This window comes from Amyelois transitella, chromosome 17, assembly GCF_032362555.1.
Source record: "Amyelois transitella isolate CPQ chromosome 17, ilAmyTran1.1, whole genome shotgun sequence".
NCBI classification, from domain to species: Eukaryota; Metazoa; Arthropoda; class Insecta; order Lepidoptera; family Pyralidae; genus Amyelois; species Amyelois transitella.
Window position 1 is genome coordinate 7,783,041 of NC_083520.1, and position 20,731 is coordinate 7,803,771.

The 20,731-nt window shown below is 34.8% G+C and overlaps 2 protein-coding genes across 2 annotated transcripts; both read right to left on the reverse strand.

Moving 5' to 3' along the window:
- Positions 1 to 2: 2 nt before the first annotated feature.
- LOC106134321 (monocyte to macrophage differentiation factor 2) lies at positions 3 to 18,712 on the reverse strand. The gene is made up of 4 exons (XM_013334339.2): positions 18,250 to 18,712; positions 14,017 to 14,207; positions 9,307 to 9,559; positions 3 to 3,899 (listed from the first exon to the last, which is right to left on the reverse strand). Exons 1-4 carry the CDS (start codon positions 18,412 to 18,414, stop codon positions 3,711 to 3,713), a joined length of 798 nt encoding a protein of 265 aa, XP_013189793.1. The 5' UTR covers positions 18,415 to 18,712; the 3' UTR covers positions 3 to 3,710.
- Positions 18,713 to 19,515: 803 nt separating this feature from the next.
- Positions 19,516 to 20,718, reverse strand: LOC106134271 (BLOC-1-related complex subunit 6). Its single transcript, XM_013334271.2, has one exon. It carries the CDS (start codon positions 20,487 to 20,489, stop codon positions 19,746 to 19,748), a length of 744 nt encoding a protein of 247 aa, XP_013189725.1. The 5' UTR covers positions 20,490 to 20,718; the 3' UTR covers positions 19,516 to 19,745.
- Positions 20,719 to 20,731: the final 13 nt, after the last annotated feature.

The following is a 20,731-nucleotide window of genomic DNA, read 5'->3' on the forward strand; positions in this document are numbered from 1 at the left end:
GATTGTAAACTTTTTATTGAGTTCCCAAAAACCTCTACAAAACTATACCAGGGTCCATTATCAAAGGTAACTTTCATGAAACATACAATCTGTACGAAAATTATCAACCACTGAATATTATTTATATACCCAGAAGAAATGATGACACTCAAATCTTTGGCATAAATAAGACGAATAGCGTGGATAGGTTAAAATGGAGGCAATTAAAAATTACATTTAATTACGCACGTAATTTTTCTATTTGTAAATTATAACAATAGCTTGATGCTGGGTTTCACCATGCTTCTGGGCTATATTGAAGTATGTATTAATGATGTAACTCTTAAATCTACTACAGTACCCATTATATAATAAATACATTAACATACATATCGAGATTATTTTCAAATCAAGTGCCTCGCTTTATACTTTCTTAAAAAAAGATGTCCTTTTGTTTGATTTTCAAGCTCATTAGACATCAATCACATATTGCACCCCTATTTTACGTATTATTAAAATGAAGATAATAGCAGTCAAAACTTAAAGTCTTTAGTACGTAGTTATGATACTCATAAGCCGCTGGCTGTGATGTGATCTCTTAAAACCAGCAATAGGAGCAAAACTTATTTTTCAATGCAAGTTACACTAGCTCTTTTAGACATCATCTATAAAGCATGCTTTGTTCGAAAATAATCCCTTCTTGATATTTTCATTAAATATTACTTGTAATAAATCTAATATGTTTGTATATATTTTACGATTATTGGTACATACTAATGGGTTGAGTACATACATACTTTGTATTCTAACGGTGGGCTGGATTTAGGAATATAAACTTTTATTAGGAATGGAATATACATAACTATTATATCGGTATGTCAAAAGAAGTATATGATGAAAAATATATAGCTCAGTTTATCGGACATGGCAAAAAAATTACTAATCTACTTTACATACAAATCACGCCTCTATCCGGGAGGAGCAGGCAGAGACCATCTTTCCACTTACCACGATCCCTATATACTTAGCGGGAGTGGATAGCGGTCTATTTTAATATTTCTATTTAAAATAACTATCACATATAAAACTGTAACATTTTCAAAAATGAGATTCACAATTACATATTTTTAATTTTTATCTACTAAATCTGCTTGGAAGACAGGCTAAAGTTACCAAAACAGATAAAAACTTTACATACGAATATTTTTGGCTTAACAACGTTACTATTTGCACTACTCACGAATTTAATATCCATTATCACCTCAATTTCCAATATTACACAATTTGGTTTATCAAATACTGACAGGACCCCATTTACAAAATTAAAACCAGACTGACTAACTTCATCTACTTATAAATACTTTGCACTCTTTGTATTTATAAAAAAGGTTAACCAGGAAGATAAAATTCCCTTACATATTACACTACATCCCTATACCACATAAGAAAAAAGCTAAATATGTATAATTCAAAATTTAACAACTCCATGAATAAATAATACACAATTTAAATTACTGTCGTCAAAAGCAATACAAATTTTATGTAATTTTGTGCATACGCATAATTTAAGTATGCATTATACCGAATTACCCTGTGATAACCTTGACTAACCGGTTAAGACTTCATTTACCCACCCTAATTAAATTACGAATAAGTAGGTAATGATACCTGCATAATCAAGACATTCAAAATGTTTGTAGCAATCAAATGACTAGAACTGTAAAATCTTCATCTTTTCAGTTTTCACGATTAAATAGTTAAATGTTTGGTATGTATCTAAGGCCAGTATTACTAGTTTTTCGTGTAGTACCTATAGATTACACATTTTGAAATTAAATTCTATGCCACATCACCTTTCCTGCATTATCAAGGGGTTTCAACTGTTAAAAATATTCTTACAGCTTGCTTTAGGTACTTGAATGAAATGGCAAACTTGGGTACTAAACGTAATGGCATACATAAAATCACGCATCTATACCGGATTTTTGGGTACCCTCAATAGAATTAATATCTGTATAAAGGAGACATAACGCTTAAAGTGACCGTAACTAAAAGTCATAGAAAAGAAACTGACCTTAGATATTGGTCGTTCACACAAGAGACATCTATGGAACATTTAGAACACAAAAGCTCTGTACCCAAAGGTTAAAAGGTGAGTGGTTATTGGAAATATCGTCAAGTCCGATACGGGAAGTATCCGGCGTGTCCCACTTCTCGTCTGGTGGCATTGTTCGCCGCCGCTACGAACTGTCAACAAGTATATATCAACCTACCCATATTCACTGCAAATTCGCCTCTATGACCGTGTCATAGAGTTCCATGCAGGGTAACATAATATGCGGTTGACTGTACCTACATATCTGCCAATCATATTTATCTATATTCGCCCGCGCGGACTAAGTAAATAGAGGTTGCCAACAAAAAGGTTTGAATTTAACTTACGTATGTTTCCTTTCCGAAATCATTATTATATTTAGTAGCAATAATCTGTACATGGAAAATCTTGTTTAATATTTATCATTCAGCTGAAGGATGTTGCATAGTTTATGCGTCCATAATAATGCCATCTCACATCGTTTTGTGTTTATTCGTGATTGCACTGATTTTGATAAATCGCCTTAAATTTTTAGTCGGTCCGAGCAAGGACCCATTCAAAAACTAAATGGTTACGTTCTCACTTAATGAACAAAGTACCTAATAAGCACTCCCTACTATACACTAGGTACACACATTTGGAAGTCTAGCAAAAAATATCTAGTCACACATAATATTGAGCAATTCTTAAAAATCTAAGGAATAAATAAATGTAAAATAAACGGAACAAAGTGGAGCAAAAATCTATTGAAGATCATCAGATCATTACTGTTAAACCCTATTTGATAAGATTTATACGATGTCAACGACAAAAGCCGGTATACAAATTACCTTACTGCACTGACCTGCTAATATGGTTAAACAACTTTTGTCGCTGACAGTCCGGTGAACTAGCTACGCTAAAATGTATAACGAACTATTAAATAGAAAATTCACATTGAGGTGTATAAAAGATCTCTTTGAAAAAACTGGATTCATATAATAAGTATAGGTATAAAAGTTTCTAAAAAACCCCAATACACTTCATATAGGTATAGTCTAAAAAGGGTTGGATTGGTCTCGAGATTCAGAGATACGACTACTACAATAAGTTTTAACAATATCTTAGAAAATATACACACAATTCGAACATTGTTTATTTGGCGTTACGCGTTCTGACCAGTTGCCAATTAATAATTCCGCCTTCTTCGACTCCTACCGCCGACAATCGCCGCATGTATTTTATATGTCTATCGATTTCTTACAATACGTAAACAAAACTATACTAAAGGTTGAAAGTTCTATTCTTAAGTAAACCTCCAATTTGTGCCGCGTTACTATAATAATTTTGACAAGTAATTCATTTTTAGGTTCGCTAAAAATACGATGATCTTATTGTTACGAGAAAATCGGGCAGCACCGACCGTTCGTTCTAATTAAATACGCTACCGAATGACATTCACATATGAATGCGTTTGATACAGGTATCAGGAGCTGCTAACAACAGCACAAAGGACCAATTACCGTCGTCGGTTCACGAACTTACCAATCAGTATCTTCCTTTCAACAATCAGCGGCCTTGTGATCGAGTTAGGATACAAAAATAGCTAGAGAGCTCAAAATAATCGAGATGCAATAGGTTGATTGTTGGGCAGTCTTCATTGAGATTTGAGTTCAGGAAACAGGTGGCGAAGTATGGCCAAATAGTGAACTGAGGCGGCCAGGGCGACGAAGACGTGCCATATCGCGTGTGCGAAGGGCACGCGGCCGTCGGATTTGAAGAAGAAGACGCCGATCAGGTACAGCACCCCGCCCGCCATCAGGTCGTTCATCGCGGGGAACTGGTGCTGGAAAGAGACAACCAATTTATTTAACTTCATTACATAGAAAATATGAGCGGCAGACTTAAAATCTAGGGTATTTTTACCAGTATAATGATTATTTCAATTAAGCAATCCAGCTGAACGTGCCTTATCAGTCTTGTCTTTCGAGATTGATATAATACCTACCTATGTAGGTATTTCAATTACATCTAATGATGATACGTCACGGTATTTAATCACGAAACAGTAACAAAGTATCTGTTATATGATCGAAAATCTGTGCCAAAAGATAATATCATAGCGCGTTTGAAAGTTGGAATGCGCGACTTGTTGGCTGAAAATGATCCACAACTTGGCCATATATGATTTATTGGATGAACGCTACTCTAAAAAGGGAGGAAATAAACAAGGTTTAACTGACTGACTGAGTAGAGCAACTAAAAGGAATCTTAAAAATAAGCACCAGTAAGCTCAGAATTTTGAGACCGTTACCGGACAGTCCGTACACAGGTTATTTCGCAAAACTAAGTTGATACCAACTACGGGTATTAAAACTTGTTTTTAACGGAAAGTGCACATATCCTGCCCTGAGCTAAGCTTTAAAATATTTTGCTGTGATAATATAATTTTGAGAATGTAAGTAGATGTCTCTAAATCAACGTTTTACTCATACAATTTGTTATATTTTATGCGCAATAAAGAATTTAACAAACAATAAAACAATAGAGTAGAAAAGATAAAATTTAGATACCTACTTATCGTAATAACGATAAACTGTACGTAGCAAATGAATTCCATGTTAGACTATTCTACTCAAGAAGTAGGTTATATCGATCGGGACAGTAGTTAAATGATACAAAACAACGATTTATTAACTTTCACCCAAATTTCCATATGTTTTAGAATAAGTACTTTGTTTATATAAGCATTACGTCAAATGTTTGAATGATCAAGCATTCCTTTTAATAAAATGTGCATAATGTCTAAATAACAAGAGATAAACCTCCCTTACGCACATGAATGTATTAACAAACAGTGGTGATCCAATATAGTGCATCCAGATATAGTTCAAGGGCAAACCAAGGATATGACAGGAGAAATAGGTTAAACGAAACGAATAACATTAGCCGCAGCGCTCCAGGGAACCTAATTTGACTTTCATACGAAGTTGCAGAGGGTTATTAGCATGAAACATTCTTCTTTGTGGATATACTTTATATATAATTCAATTTTAATTATAATAATTGTATACAGACTATTAGATTTGTCTACCAATACCGTTATGGCTGCAATATGTATCTCTGAAACACCAAGGTGGAGTGTAAAAATGGAATAGTGCTATGCTTTTCGACATAAGCAATCTCTTTTCTTTCATCATAGTTTCGTATATTGGTTGCATCGTTAGTTTCCAAGCTCGATTCGGCCAAAGATAAAGTGATATTTCGCATTCTGTAAAAAAAAATTGCCAAAGTTTTTGCGGTTGACTGCATGCCTATGTATGTATTTACAATGTACTTAATGGAACTTGTATGTATTTATGCATTTTTTTTGTAATATATGTATTATGAAGTATGCCTGTAACCAACCACCAACTTAAAGTTTTTTGTTTGGTCAGCTAGTTGACTGGTAGAGAATGACAAACGGCATTATGTCCGGCTTTTGTAAATTTTTTTGTGCAATTTAGTTTTAAATACATAAATGCCTGACAGAAAACACTATTTTTAGCGCACCCTTTAGCTACACCCTACCCGCAGACCTCTAACCTCTTCATCATATTTGTATTGCTCAATATTATTCACTAAATAAAAAATAAAGCGATATTAAATCAAGGTTTTGGAAACAATAGCGAATGAATATTTAAAAGAAGTGAGGTTACGAGGGCTCGCGCTCATTCCCGTCTCAACCGAAAAATATATCTTTATCGTCATATTGAACAGTATTACAAAATGTTTTGTTCAATGTACCTACTAATGTGTTAATTGTTTAATTGTCGGTATTAAAACCCATTTCCTGAATACTGATCTTTCGATCTGGAATCAATACATTCGATAAAGTTCAATATTTACCAACGAATAAAATTGTGTTCGACATAAAAATACTGTAAAAAGAATCATTAAATCATATGTACCTAAGTAGGTATTTGACCCAAGTGTCCAAAATTAATTTGAAAAGAATAAAGATTAAACAAAATTAATTTAACCCCACGCATTCAAGTTTTACAAAATCATTCAAAACCCATTTTTCTTGTCAAAATTAGTCACACAAATATACGCATTGTGTCTCTGCCTACCCCGTCGGGACAGGTGTGATTATGTGTATGTAAAGAGGTATATATTCGATAGGCACACGTAGTTTCAAAGTACAAAAAAGTAGGCACCTAGTATTAAATTGCAAAGGTCAATAAAGTTAGCCCGCCCTAGCCCGAGGTCGCCTCTGCCCCGCCGAGTTAAATTTGCTCTATCGCATTAATGCCTATCGCTCACTTTAAGTCTGATGGACCTCGATTTTATTACTCACATGTAATGAATAGACATTCAATTTGCTAAGTGCTTTAAGTGATTGAAATATTGGCATTTATCTATTAGCCATTTTAACCCTAGACTATTTTTAGTATGAACTCCTAAACGACCTCTACTTAATGCAGATATTTTTCGTCACATTAATAGGTAGTAAATAAAAAGTCATGTAACAAAAGATAAGTGAAAGAGAGCCGGCAACTCTTATAGTACGGTCACTTATCAAAGAAACAAATGTCTGACTGATACCTTCTCAAAGTTATCGTTTTGGTTCATTATCAGTAAACTTTATATCGTGTAATGTTCTCAGGTGCAGATAATAAAATAATTAGCGACACTGCAATGAACGCAGCGCAGCAGGGACTAACTTGTTCTGCAAGCGACGGCTGTTTCTTTACTCTGTGGTCAAAGCTCAAGGCAAGCAACACAAAGTTGACGTTCTAAATACCACGAACTAAAATAATAAGCTGGAAAGAGCCATGTATTTATGTTCTTTCGGTCACTGAACACTAGCATCTAAATTTAGAAAGATACTGATAAATAAAATTATGTTTATATAAATAACCGACATTTATTGGAAATAGCGTGGCACAATTAAAAAACATTTATTCGAGATTCTGCTGTTTATTCGGCATTTAATTTCAAGTTCTACATACTTAACTATTTAAATAAATGCGAAAACGTGGCTGGTAACCGGAGTCCAAGACGGCAAGATGACCTACTTACTTGTATTATACAATATGATAATAAGTTTCCAGTACGCGCCTATTAACCAAGCGTCGCTATCTATGGTAAACAGGTGACCTCCGTGTCACAAGTCTCAACCCTACACGTGCTGTATGAATTGCCTAAGTTAACTTTTCATCTCTCCAGATTGCATTCACAGCAACCACGCTTCAAATCCACGGTACTATCACTAATGTCAAAGAAAAAAAAAATGACAACACCATATAATCAACAGTCGAATATTTCAAATAATCAAAATACCAATAATGTGAATCTAACAGCTTTATCCGACAATTGTTTCTCCTGGTGGACTGATGATGATGACGATTCGCTTTTGAGTAATTCGCCGTCAGTTTTATTCTCCGATAGAATGTTTGACATTTGATAGGCTCCTGGACAGAACTTTTTAACGACGGAATCTATCATTATTGGAGTTTTCATCGACAGAATGATTCATATGCATAGTGTTTCGACGATAGTTGTTTTCAACTATGCAACTACCTTCATTGATACAATAGTTAAGGCAATAAGAGATTTTGTATTTATCGAAAAATTAATTTAACTTAGCAAATTAAGTCCACGAGATTAATTCGGGGCTATTTATAACTGACTTAAAGGTAAACTATGTTCCAGCTTATGCTTAAAAACATGTATGAAAAGAAAAATAAAATTATGAAAAAATATATTTTACTTCCAACAAAAATAAAAAAATATTAAAGTAGCGCCTATTAACAGTTGCCATGCAAAACCAAGTAAACCAAGGTATTCGACTTTCTTAATGGCGGGGGCACATGACCTAATCTGTATTCCGGTTCAGATCGGTTCAGAAGTCCGACAAAAAGGATAAAAATTAGATGAGACATGGAGCGGGAGGTAGATATGTCAAAGAAGTCTTATTCGACCTTTGATAAACTTGAGTATTTTATTAAACGGTTTTATTTAGCTCACCCCGTTTGTTTTATTTATTCTTGTATGTCATTACTCTTTGCCTTAGCAATTTATGAAATTATTTCCAAAATTATCTTAACTTTTTGCAGACTTGCTTTTTTGTCTTTATTATAGGGATCAGTAATTAGTGTGGCCTTGTGTTACCTTGATATTTTTCGTCATTATTTTTAAGATTTCAAGCCTATGATTAGAACAAAAAATGTCTGATTACCTTAGTCATGTGGCATAAGGGCCATTTTGGGTGCAAAATGTAATAATACTAAATACCTACTATATGTCTTTAAACTAAATAATATTTAATTTTTAAAAATATACTTGACCAAGTTTAGTGAATATGTCATTGTATGTTGGATGCCTTATTTAATACATGCGTCTCGCGTGTAACCTTGACTTTCTTTACTTGGTCCCAACTTGAACAAAACGAGCAAGAAAATTACACAACCACTCACGTAACAGTTAATGAAGCTAATAAATAATTAACAAAACACGCTGGCCGCCATTCCAAATTTTACCTTAATTGATACCTAAGTTGTGACTGATATTGTTTCATATAAATCGCTGTTGACTTGTGCTTTGTAGACATTTTAAATCTTTCGTACGATATTATCTGTTTATTTTGAGCAGAAATTCGTTTAATGGTTATGGCGGTGTGTCGATAGATGCGTCTTATTTTAAAATGGTTTATAATTTAAGAAAACACATTCCGGATTAAATCTGAATCCTAGCAATGTGTCCAGAGTTTAATCATGCTTCTATCCTTAGAACTCTTTTATGGTATCAATAAATAACATTACAAAACCTTTAAACCAGTGCCTAGGAAGGTTAATGATAAATTTTTCACTCCATCTCTTTCCCATGGATGTCGTAAAAGGCGACTAAGGGATAGGCTTACAAACTTGGGATTCTTTTATAGGCGACAGGCTAGCAACCTGTCACTATTTGAATCTCAATTCTATCATTAAGCCAAATAGCTGAACGTGGCCTATCAGTCTTTTCAAGACTGTTGGCTCTGTCTACCCCGTAAGAGATATAGACGTGATGATATGTATGTATGTTTATTTGTTCACCTTAACGGTCGGCTAAAGAAATAACATCTATAAAAATTAAAACTGTCTTAATATCACGGTTCGTAAGATACACCTTGGTGACAGATGAACGTTAGCGAAGTGTTAGTATTAGGGTCGGTACCCTTTAGGTGCGAAAATTAATGCGAGTCACGAAAAAGGAATATGATTACTTACATTCGACGTGAGAATGATCGCCGCGGGTCCCAGCCCCATGACCAAATAGAGCAACAGCTCCAACATCTTGTATCTCTCGTGGAAGATCTGCTGGTACGTGATGCCGAGTACCGCCAGCAGCCAGATGGCCCACCGTAGCTCCCGTAGCATCCAACAGGACACCGTGCCCACCGTCAGCCAGGGGAAGTAGGAGCTCGCGATGAAGATGTATATCATTGCGCGGTCGCAGCGGTGCAGGAAGTGTTTCATTTTGCTGCAAAATGAAAAGGGTTTAACTTACGAGTATGATTCGACATTCATCGTATTTGAATTGGACGTTGCAAAAGGGTATTTAAAAGAATATCAAATTAGTTAGTCTTGATGAATGCGTTTTGTCTGCTTAAGTTCCCACCATACTAATACTAATAATCATATAAGTTTTCCACAATATCAATAATCCTGGGAAACGAGGCATTTTCATCGTACGAGTAATATGCTCATTACATTCCTTTTAATTGTACTTGTAAACCTTATCTATTCATGGTGAGTATTTTTAAGAAATGATACTGATGATTGACATCAGACTGGTTAAATTATGATAATTTGCTTAAATATTAGTCAACTTATCTTGTAATTTTGCTATCATAATTTTCTCCGTAGTCTTTATTTGTTCAAAAGAATGACGATAACATCTTACGCTTATAGCTAAGAACAAAAATAACCTAAAAGTGACCGTACTATAAAAAGAAATCGGATCTCAATAAATTCTCGATTAGTCTCCGTATAAAAAGTATCGTATTCACATCCGGAGCGAAACGCGGACGCTGAAATCATATTTTTCTGTGTGTGAAAAGAGTCCAATGAAAGTCTCTAAAGAAAACATTGAAATATTTCATACATACATACGCCTTTTTCCCGGAGGGAAAGGCTAGATCTTACCTCTTGCCACGATCTCTGCATACTTATTTCGCTTCATCCTCTTTCATACAAGTTTAACGGTTTCCGCTGTACCCGTAAATCGAAAAATTCCAGTTGTTACCCTTCCCGCGAGAATACCGAGAAATCCTCTCTTAATGCTCCCCTTGACTACATAAGGAACCCTAGTGCAAATTTCATATCCTGCAGTTTGGGCTATGCGTTGATGTTAGTCAGTAAATCAGTCAGCATCTTGTTTGTATTTTATAAGTTAAAAATAACCTATTATAAAAGGTTATAATCCCATAAATCACACATAAACTATAATTAATGTATTCAAAACCCTAGTCAGGATTAAATTCAGAACTGTTAGGTTGATTCGAATTGGAATTAATCCGTTCTGCCCACGGCCCAGATTAGCCTCTTGTGTGGAATCGAAGCGGGCATAAAGTGGATAATGTGAGCCCGCCACAGTTCGGCCACGGCTGAATAGGCATCGTTATAGGCCTGCTAGGGCTGCTGCCTACTCCTGAATTTGGGTCACATATACGTAAATTCACCACGTCTCTTTCCGGAAGGGTTAGGTCACAGATTACCCCAAAACGTGGCCTAGTCAAACTACTTTTAACTTGCCACGAACTCAGCGTACTTCTTTTGTTTCATATACATAAATCTGACTTTTTTAAGTAGATCGCAAGCTCACAACTCGAAACAGTAGTCAAAAAATATTAATAAACCCAAGGGTTTAACATACATACATACATACATAAAATCACGCCTCTTTCCCGGAGGGGTAGGCAGAGACTACCTCTTTCCACTTGCCACGATCTCTGCATACTTCTTTCGCTTCGTCCACATTCATAACTCCAAGGGTTTAAAACTAAATCAATATATGCCTAATCATCTAACTAGTTTTTAGGATAGACAAAACGGCAGATACTATGCCCGACAGTACGTGTACACTTGTTTTTTTTTTTGATCGGGGTTTGTAAGCAAACTGACAGCCCTACTATACTCAACGAGATAAACGGTTTGGTTGTCCATACGTAAGTGATATATTGTATGGATCAAACACCAAAGAGCCTTCCAGAAACTTCATGGATCGATCTCAGCTATGTCTCTGCCGTGGCCTTCCAGTCTCTATCATACGACGGAAGCCCTAATATGACTTATATACGGATTATAATGCTATTTCTGTAGACTCTTGGATGTTACATGATCGGACGAAGGGTTAAAGCACTTAATCCCGTTATGTTATAACGCTGGTTAATGTTTAAACAAACGGCGAAGCTAGAAGTATAGGAATACTTACGAAGTAACGACATGTGTAACTGATGATCTCACTAGCCGCTCTAAGGGAGACACATCCCTTATAAAGAGTTTAACGTTATATGTAAATATATCTATGTATGAATGTAGAATTTTAGACATTTGAACCACCGGAATGTGACGGTATCAGCTGAAAACTAGTCTTAAATAATTATTTAGTATCTCATTGTCGCATTACATTTATCACTATACTTATCTCCACACCTGGTGCAAGATACATTAAGCTTATCAAATGTCATCATTTTATGTTATGTTTTTACAAATTATATTCAAATATAAGATAACACGTCAAAATAGTTTTATAAGATATAGCTGTGCCCGCGACTTCGTCAGCATGGAATGTGTGATGATAAATAGCCTAAAGCCTTCTTCGATAAATGGTCTACTAAACACAAAAATAATTTTTCAATTCCAACCCGTAGTTCCTGATATTATAGCGTTCAAACAAACAAACTCTTCAACTTTATAATATTACTATAGATGTATAGCAAAAAAATATTTGATCAAATGCTATATTTTACTCTCTTATTAATGGTACTTCCAAGCGTCTAGTCTAGAGAAATTCCAAAATTGTGATTTGTAGAGTAGGGAGCCTCTGACAGGCGTAACAGGCATTCTTGGTACAAACAATCCAAGCTTCTATTTATATCGGACAGATATCAAGCGGTCTCGCTCCAGCTTTTTAGGTACTTTTATTTTTTCCTACCGCAGCCTTTTTACGAAAGTTAAAGTTCATTCGGTTTTGAACATTCGTTTTTAATATACTTTGGCGTTAAATCTAATTTTGATTGTATCATACTTCTATATCTGTGTAGTAAAATAACAAAGGTAACAGTTATACAGGTCATACCTATTAAAAAAATATATTACAAAGTACCTAAATATAATATATATACCACTACATACATTTGCGTTTATTTACACTCATAGGCTTTTTTATTGTGTAAATAGGCGCCCATTTAGATTGTATTATCTTTCAATGTATTAATCCGTTTATCCGATTTGATTGTGAAATCAATGTTTTTGATTATGAATCACTCTCATGAGTCATTACCTTCACAGACCAAAACAATAAAACACGAATCGTATTTTAAGATAAGAGTTCTATATTATGCAATTATCCGATATACGTGGACAGCAATTGTAATCCCGATTAGATTTGTTCATGATCAATCACAATACTAAATCGATAAGGTCGATTACATAGTAGTGATATAAATTGGCAGTTTGCCGATCGTAAACGTCGTCGCCGTGACGCAAAAGGCCTACTTTATTGGCGTCTACAAAGATCTTTGAGTAAATATATTTATTATAGAAAAATGTGGTTCCATCCAAGCACAAAATATAAGGGTCACATAATTTATAAGGTTCGTCGATGCCTATTAGCACCATTATTAGTTAAAATCACGCAAAGGTCAATAATATAAGTAGATATAACTATTTTATTTGTATGTTTTTGTAACAGAAAGCAATAATTCAGATGGAGTAGTCAAATGTTTTCTATAATTAGACTTTTATTAAATTCTTACATATTACTGACCAAACAGTAAGATGGTTATTTTAAATACAAATAATTTTTTTACACGCCTTTGCCTAACATGCTCTATCGACCCATTATTGAGTTTTTACTTATTTAAATACGATATCAAATCAAATGACCCAAAGTAATTTTTTTTTAATTTGAACTTATTTCTTACAAAATTACGCTAACCAAAAATGTTGATATATTCTTATTCTTTGTTCAACCCTTATCCCATTAATTAACGCCAGATTTAATAATATGCAGTATTAATTTTATAAATAATAAATAATTTAATATACTTTCGCAGGATACTCAAACATAAAAGCTTTCTATTTTTGGACGTAAAAGGTTTTTATTTTCGTGGCCCATCCTACCTGCATAAAATATTTATACTTATATCCTACTAAAGCCCTGATATCTGTACAAAATCGGAGGACCTATATGCCATCAAAAACAAACAATCAAACATCGAAGGCATTATATATTGATGATCACAAAAGTGTACAATAAGTATATAAGTGGCTATTCGGCTGGCTCTTTAAAACAAGTCATAATGATCTTATTCTTTGGCGTTTGTTCCGATTGCGTCTATTTGGTGATCAACCCGGGGTCGCTCTGTCCCGTTGACCACGATGCAGTAGTTGTTATGTCAGGAACTTGACCATGATGGGACGAACGTACGTAAGAACATCGTCAAACTAAACTATTGTCCAACTAACCAGAATTATTGGTACACGCATGGCCGTAGGATTCAAATCGGGTACCTTGGATCAGGAAGGATTTGAAACGCTTCATTCAAAACAGGTAACAACTCACGTGTCAGATTTACAGCAGCACAATGAATGGAAGGTTGAGAAGACGGTGAACAATAAACATGGAGCCAGACCATAGACCGCGGCTGTAATCACTTGTGGCTAAATCGTGGGTTGGTTTAAGACAAATAAGAGTAATAGATTTGAACTCACGTGTCAGATCTGCAGCAGCACACAGAATGGAAGGTTGTGGAGACGGCGAAAAGCAGGCATAGCGCCAGACCGTAGACCACGGCTGCGATGGCTTGAGGCGCGTTGACTGAGCGTGTGAGGAGCTCCCGGGCTCCAAACGAAGCGGGCGCTACGCATAACGCATGGGTGCACACGTTGGCGACATTTTCCACCTGGTATAAAAATAAAGTAATGAGATTATTAAGGCTCTAAGGTTAATATTTACATCATACATGTATCATCAATAGCACAGCAAATAATGATTTATCTATCATACTTAGTTAAAGGTACTTGACGTGGAGCCCAAATAATGTTTCCAAAACAAACAAAAATTAAAAGGATGTGGTCAAACAGGCAGTTAAAATGAAACACAAACTCATTGGATAGTAGGTAGTACTGGCTGGAAAACAAATGAAATAAAAAAAGGAACAAAAAATGGAATATTAGCGCCAAACCATATTTTAAGTTCGTGTTTATTGTTAAGTTCAACTTATTATTATTTAAAGTCCTTTTAACTTGAATAGTTAGTTCATCAGTGCATATTGTAAAAGTGTAAATATACTTAAAGAGTGTTGCGATATTATAGTGAAATTTACTTATATTTCAAGAAATGTGTACATATGTATATTTTGTGAGTTCAATAAACAGGATGTTAACCATCAATATTCAGCCACCACACCGGAAAGTGAAGTTTTATTAATTTGTGTTCTTTAATACATTCGATATAGTGATAGATGGCATCAGATATTATATAATTTTAGCTTTGTTCATTGTTAGAAAGTGTTCTCATGTATATTATTGTATAATGTTCATCGATACGATAATAAAGGAAGTTTACAACAAAGTTTCTGATGCGAAAAAATATTTTTCATAACATCACTCCCTTACATTCATCATTATCTACCTGCACAGAGATAGGTATATCACCTTTCAAATGTCTTATGTATGTAGGTAATGTAACCCTGTTAAATTTAAAAGACTCAATATCGGCTCAAATAACTTATTTCGAATGACTACCAAACAGTAGCCAAACGATACGCAACCTGTTACTCGCTACCTAATAATAATTCTGTGCTGTTACATCAATATGGATACAAAAATAGGAAAGCAGAAAACTATGTACCTACATGTAAAACTGATATCATTTCGATCCCCAAGCGACATTACTTGCTATTCTGGGATATAATTCGCCACCCACTCGATTCGCGGTGAAACAACATACAAAGACAAACATCCCCTGCGCTGTCAATGACGCCATAAATCGGGATTACGGGCAGCCAGTACATTGTGTCGGGATTCTGTTTCTAAATCTTATTGGGTCTCAAAGGAAAAGTTACGGTTATTTTCTGTAAATATTTGAGGGAAAGCTGTTACTCGAATGAAAATCGAATTTGTTTTGATTTATAGAGGTTCTTTTATACGAGAGAAGACAACAGCGCCAGGGGTTTTTTAAAAAATGGGTTGTGAAGTGTTTAGTGGCAAGAAATGAGGAGAAACTCTCCCGTTACTTAACCAACCGAAAATAAGATGTACATATTAAAAGGACTTGTTTCTGTGACACCACGAACTAAGAACCTTATTTTCACCACGGCAACCTCATAAATAACACACCAAATGTAGCAACTGGCAACAATTATACAAATCGACCGTTTTATTTCCCGTCCGTCGACGTTTTATCGAATTGTGGTATCTGTATACTCTGTAGCTATAAAAATAAAACTATTATTACCGCGGTAGTTCTACATGGCAATAAAAGTAAACGCGACACCGAATGTCGTTTATAATATAACTATAGTACGCCCGCTTAATACAAAAAACCTCGCTTATTTCCATTTCTGCGGGAATTTCGGGAATCTTTTCTAGGTTAATCATAGCAACTATCTACATGTCAAACTTCAGCTCGATCGGTTCAGCAATTTGGGCTGTTAGATCAATCAGTCAATCCGTCACCTTTGCGTTTTATAAGATTAAATAAAAAGTTGTGATTTAAACTTTTTATGTAATCTGAAAATTGACAGTATGTATTTACAAAACAGACTTAAATTTCTGACGGTCTGTTTGGCGCAGTGGGGCCTGAGATTGTTTCCGCCTCTGACGCATAGATCTGTCTGTCCCTATCTGATTGGTTTCGAGATTCAGGAACTTTATCTAAATAGGTTCCGTTAAAAAAAAGAGAGTACTTTGATTGAATAACATATGTACATATCAACGCACAGCCTACACCGTTGGGTCTACACTTGGTTTGGGATGTAGGTTCAATAAGTGGTCTAGTGGTGGACTACAAAAAGATTTTTCTTTTTACGCGGGCGGAACCGCGGTCAGGCCCTAGTTATACCATGAATTATAAAGTTATATTAATTACGTCTGTTCTTATCCGTCTGTTAAATTCAAAGTCATACATCGAAAAAATAATAATAGTTATTTAAACTAACAAAATCTTTTGTAAAATATCGTGTTTCGTGCTATTGTTTCATCCAACACAACACTTAGGTGGTAGTGAACTCTGCCCCATTACAAAATGATGCGTCGGCGGTTCATCTATTTCACTGCACTGATTAGGTATAAAATTAACATTTATAAAGTAAAACGATATATAAAAAAACAGCAACAAAGTGCATTTGTTTTTTCCCGAAGTCGTCATCCTCCTCCTCGCTTTTTATGCGTCCACCCAGAGGAGAGAGGGGCCTGTGATCTGGTATGACCGCAATCCAGAAGAAGGTAAGTTAGGTAGTTGAACTCCCCTCTGAATTCATTCGGCCCTGTTAATAGTGTAACGTAACCAGCTTTGACCCAAACTGGTTACGTTATTGCACTAAGTAAACGTGCTTATTCTCTTAGTAGTATCTTACAACATTTACGAGAAACTACGTGTATTTGATTAATTGTTACGATTCGAAATTTAAAATGGAGGCTTTGCATTGAACATTACTTTAATGACTGTCTGTAGCAACATCCTGCCCTCGCGTGACCGCGGCGTGTAATCAGTACATCGTCATATCAGAGACAGACGCTAACTACGAGTAAACACCAATAATTACACTGACAAACAAACATTAACAATGTGGTTTGTTTAAAAAATAAATTGTTCTTTGAGACTGTTCTGGGAGTCAATCAGTGTCACTTGCATTTGCTCAAAGAGGTATAGACAAAATTCGTTCAAGGGAATTGACACATTTTTTTTTTTCATTATTTCCAAGTCTCATGTCATGCAGTAATTTTATGATCATCTTGAAATATTTTTTTATACACATTTGCAATCAGTCTTTCTTGCTTATGCAGATGGAGTGTGTGCTTTTAAGAGGATTTTATTTTATTTACCTCATACATGTACATAATAATTAAATTCACATAGATTTAAAGGGATTCTTTTTAAAGAGGATCTCTATTCCATCAAGAAGTCATTCAACTGAACATTGCCTTTCAGTTTTTTTTAATTTCTTCATTGTGATTATCAAACAGTCAAGTAATAGCTGTGGGCACCTTACCTCACCCTTTCTTGGGACTTTTTGGGACAACATCAATAGTCACTAAATCAGTTACTGTAACACTTATGCTTGTACATGTTAATTTCATAATTAATAATCCACATAAATTATGTTTTGCTGCTAAAAATTTACTTTTTCAGTCTTTTCTTTGAGACTCATTCTTCTAGGATAAAAAGATGGTATATGATTACCAACTATCATCGAGCCAAAATGCTGAACATTAGCCTAGCAGTCTCTTCAAGACTGTTGGCTCTGTCTGTAAGTCTGTCTTACTGGGTAAACAACTTTTTTTTATTAAAATGAAATTGACACAAACCTGAGTAACATTCTGTATCCTCATATACATTTTCTTTAGCTAATGGTTAAATATAAATAAATAAAAAAACCACATTACTATACTATATGTAATGATTTTGGGACACACATTAATGTGGCAAGTGTAAGGATAAGTACCTATACATATTTTCCCTTACAAGGCAGAATAACCAATAGACTCAAATTGTATGTTAAATGTTAAAGTAGATGAATAGAGATTAAACTATAGTGACATAAGAGTTTGGAAATAAATTATTAATTAAGTAGGAATGCAAATTTGTGCCTTTCGAGGAGGTCGGCTCTTTTTACCCCCGTAAAAGAGTATGTATATTTTAAGTTTTTACCGTATAAAAAAGAGGCTGCCAAAATAGGCCAAAAAGACATAAGAAAAGTATAAGAAAGAGCGAAAAATTACCTTAGTTGGGACATACGCCTTATTCGACGTAGCCCTTTCGTTCATCCATTTTACTGTCTTCAGCTTCTCCCATGGTAGATCGAGATGAAAATTTACTTTACTCTCATTAAATTTAGATTTCAATTTCATTACTAACACAGAAAATAAACTAACAACGTCACCCATTTGCTATGCTTTTGTAGCTCAAGAATAAAAATTCTAAATGGTCATGAGACCAACAAGAATAAAGTCAAGTTTTTAAGAATATTGACATTCATATTATTTAACAAATTTACGATTTACTGTAACCTGAACACATTTTTTTGTTTAGTTTATATGTATAGCGACCACCGCGGTCGATCTCAATTGACGTAATAAAAATTTTGATTTGTTTGATTGCTCAAGAAATGATGTTGCTGTCACGGGAGATTTGACAGTGACACTGTCAGTAATCGTCCAGGGTTGCCTTGTTATTTTACTAATGTTACATACATACATAAAAATCACGCCTCTTTTCCGGAGGGGTAGGCAGAGACTACCTCTTTCCACTTGCCACGATCTCTGCATACTTCCTTCGCTTCATCCACATTCATAACTCTCTTCAAGCAAGCTCGGCGGTTTCGGGTACCTTTGACCTGACCCTTTACCAGGATTTACTAATGTTAACAACATAAAAACTGTTTTGTACCCCTAAAGCTGTTTTGGTTTGTCTGACTTCCATACACATTGATTTTATACACATAATTTCTTTATTTTCTTTTTAGGAACTAAATTATATCTTCAATTGGTGTTGTGTCGTGTAAATGGCGACAATAGTATGTATTTCTGTAATGTAATAGTCAGTACCACATTTCTGTCTATATTATACATGGACCTTATATAATGAAGTAGATAAGTAACTCTAAGACATGGATTAAGGTTTTATGAACATGTCTACAGATATAAATACTTTTTAAATACGATATTTTTTATATGCTGTTCTGGCACCACAGCATGTACCAGCTGCTTTTTTTCTCTTTCCATGCAGATCTGAAAAGTCACTCAAGGGAAAAGCTGATAAACTTGGGATTCTTCTTTTTAGAGAGGCTAGCAACCTATCACTGTTTGAATCTCAAATCCATTATTGGGCCTTTGAGCCTTTTCGAGACTGTTGGCTCTGTCTGCCCCGTAATATAAACATGATTATATTTGGTTGATAGTCCAACTGAGTTAACTTAGTTTTTAATTCATACAGTGTTTAATTGATACACATTTTTTATTCAATTAACTATACTTAAAAAAGTAGTACTATAAATACATAATAATTTTATTTCTATTCTTATATAATCTGACAATAGATATGTGACTAAGACCAATCAAATAAGGTTCATGTGATGGATATCAAAACATAAACAAGATGATGGATATTATTATTTAGCATTGAAACCCTATAGGATTACCCCATCTATTTACAAATACTCATACAGAGTTCAATGACCTAAAAATATAAAAATCATGCTCACTATAATAGTTAATAGCTAAAAGTTGTTTTCAAATATTTGCAGCAACCTTTTGATTTCAGCTATTCTAGCAGCTTGTGCTTGCACAGGAATCATCGCCTGTGACACTTCCTCCCCCTTTGCTAGAATCGTGTACATGCTTTTAATATTGTTATCCATTGCATCACACGTCTTGCCTACAGCATCTTTATAAACTTCCATATTCTCCGCAGTCAGTGATGAATTTGAATGCAATATGCTAGATAGATTTTCAATCAAATTATCAACTGATTGAGCAATCCGTTGTGCCTCATATTCCAGATCATTTAATACTGTTATGTCAATTTGGCCAATCTGCGGTGCCAATATTTGCCTATAAAGTTTTCCCGAGGGTGTACTGGATCTTGATGCACTTGAGCTTCCAAAGACTGGTGTCTCTCCTCTTTTAGCTATGGGACTGGACAACTTGATTTTGAATTCTAAGTCATCTGCAACATAATGTGTCATATCGCCTTCATACCTCACATGCCCATCCAGATCTAAGGGAAACTTATCTTGTTTGCGGTTTTCTGATGGAAGGTCATAAGGTCTGGAGGGGCCGGCTACCTTATCTGATTCCTCATTGGCTTGACCCTGATCTGAATGGAAAGATATTTCACTGTATGATGCTGTCATACGGGCTGATATTTCTTCCTCCATGTCAATGTCTCCTTGCTTAGTAGACATTTCTATTTCTGAGTCAACAGAATGAGGAGATATAGGGTTATTTGAGTTTGTAGCCATAGTTAATGCACAACCTGAAACAAAACGATGGCGAAAAGTAACACACCAATGAACGTGAACTTTAATCACCTTAACACCTTATGAAGTCTAGTTTCTGTTATAAGACAATTAAAATGTAGGCACTACTCTTTAACACTTTTAGTTATCTTTATTGTGTTAAAATCATAAAATAGTTGACAAGACGTTTATTTACTAGTTGCGTTTAGTTTTATTTTAACACTATTGATTGAAGGATTTAGATT

Excerpts from the sequence above, each read along its gene's own strand:
- LOC106134321 (XM_013334339.2), bottom strand. The coding sequence starts at position 18,414 with ATGGGTGACGTTGTTAGTTTATTTTCTGTGTTAGTAATGAAATTGAAA. Across the intron at positions 9,560-14,016 it reads TGCTGCTGCAGATCTGACAC|CAAAATGAAACACTTCCTGC; the intron begins GTGAGTTCAAAT and ends TTCATTTTGCAG. Across the intron at positions 3,900-9,306 it reads CGATCATTCTCACGTCGAAT|CACCAGTTCCCCGCGATGAA; the intron begins GTAAGTAATCAT and ends GTCTCTTTCCAG.
- LOC106134271 (XM_013334271.2), bottom strand. The coding sequence starts at position 20,489 with ATGGCTACAAACTCAAATAACCCTATATCTCCTCATTCTGTTGACTCA.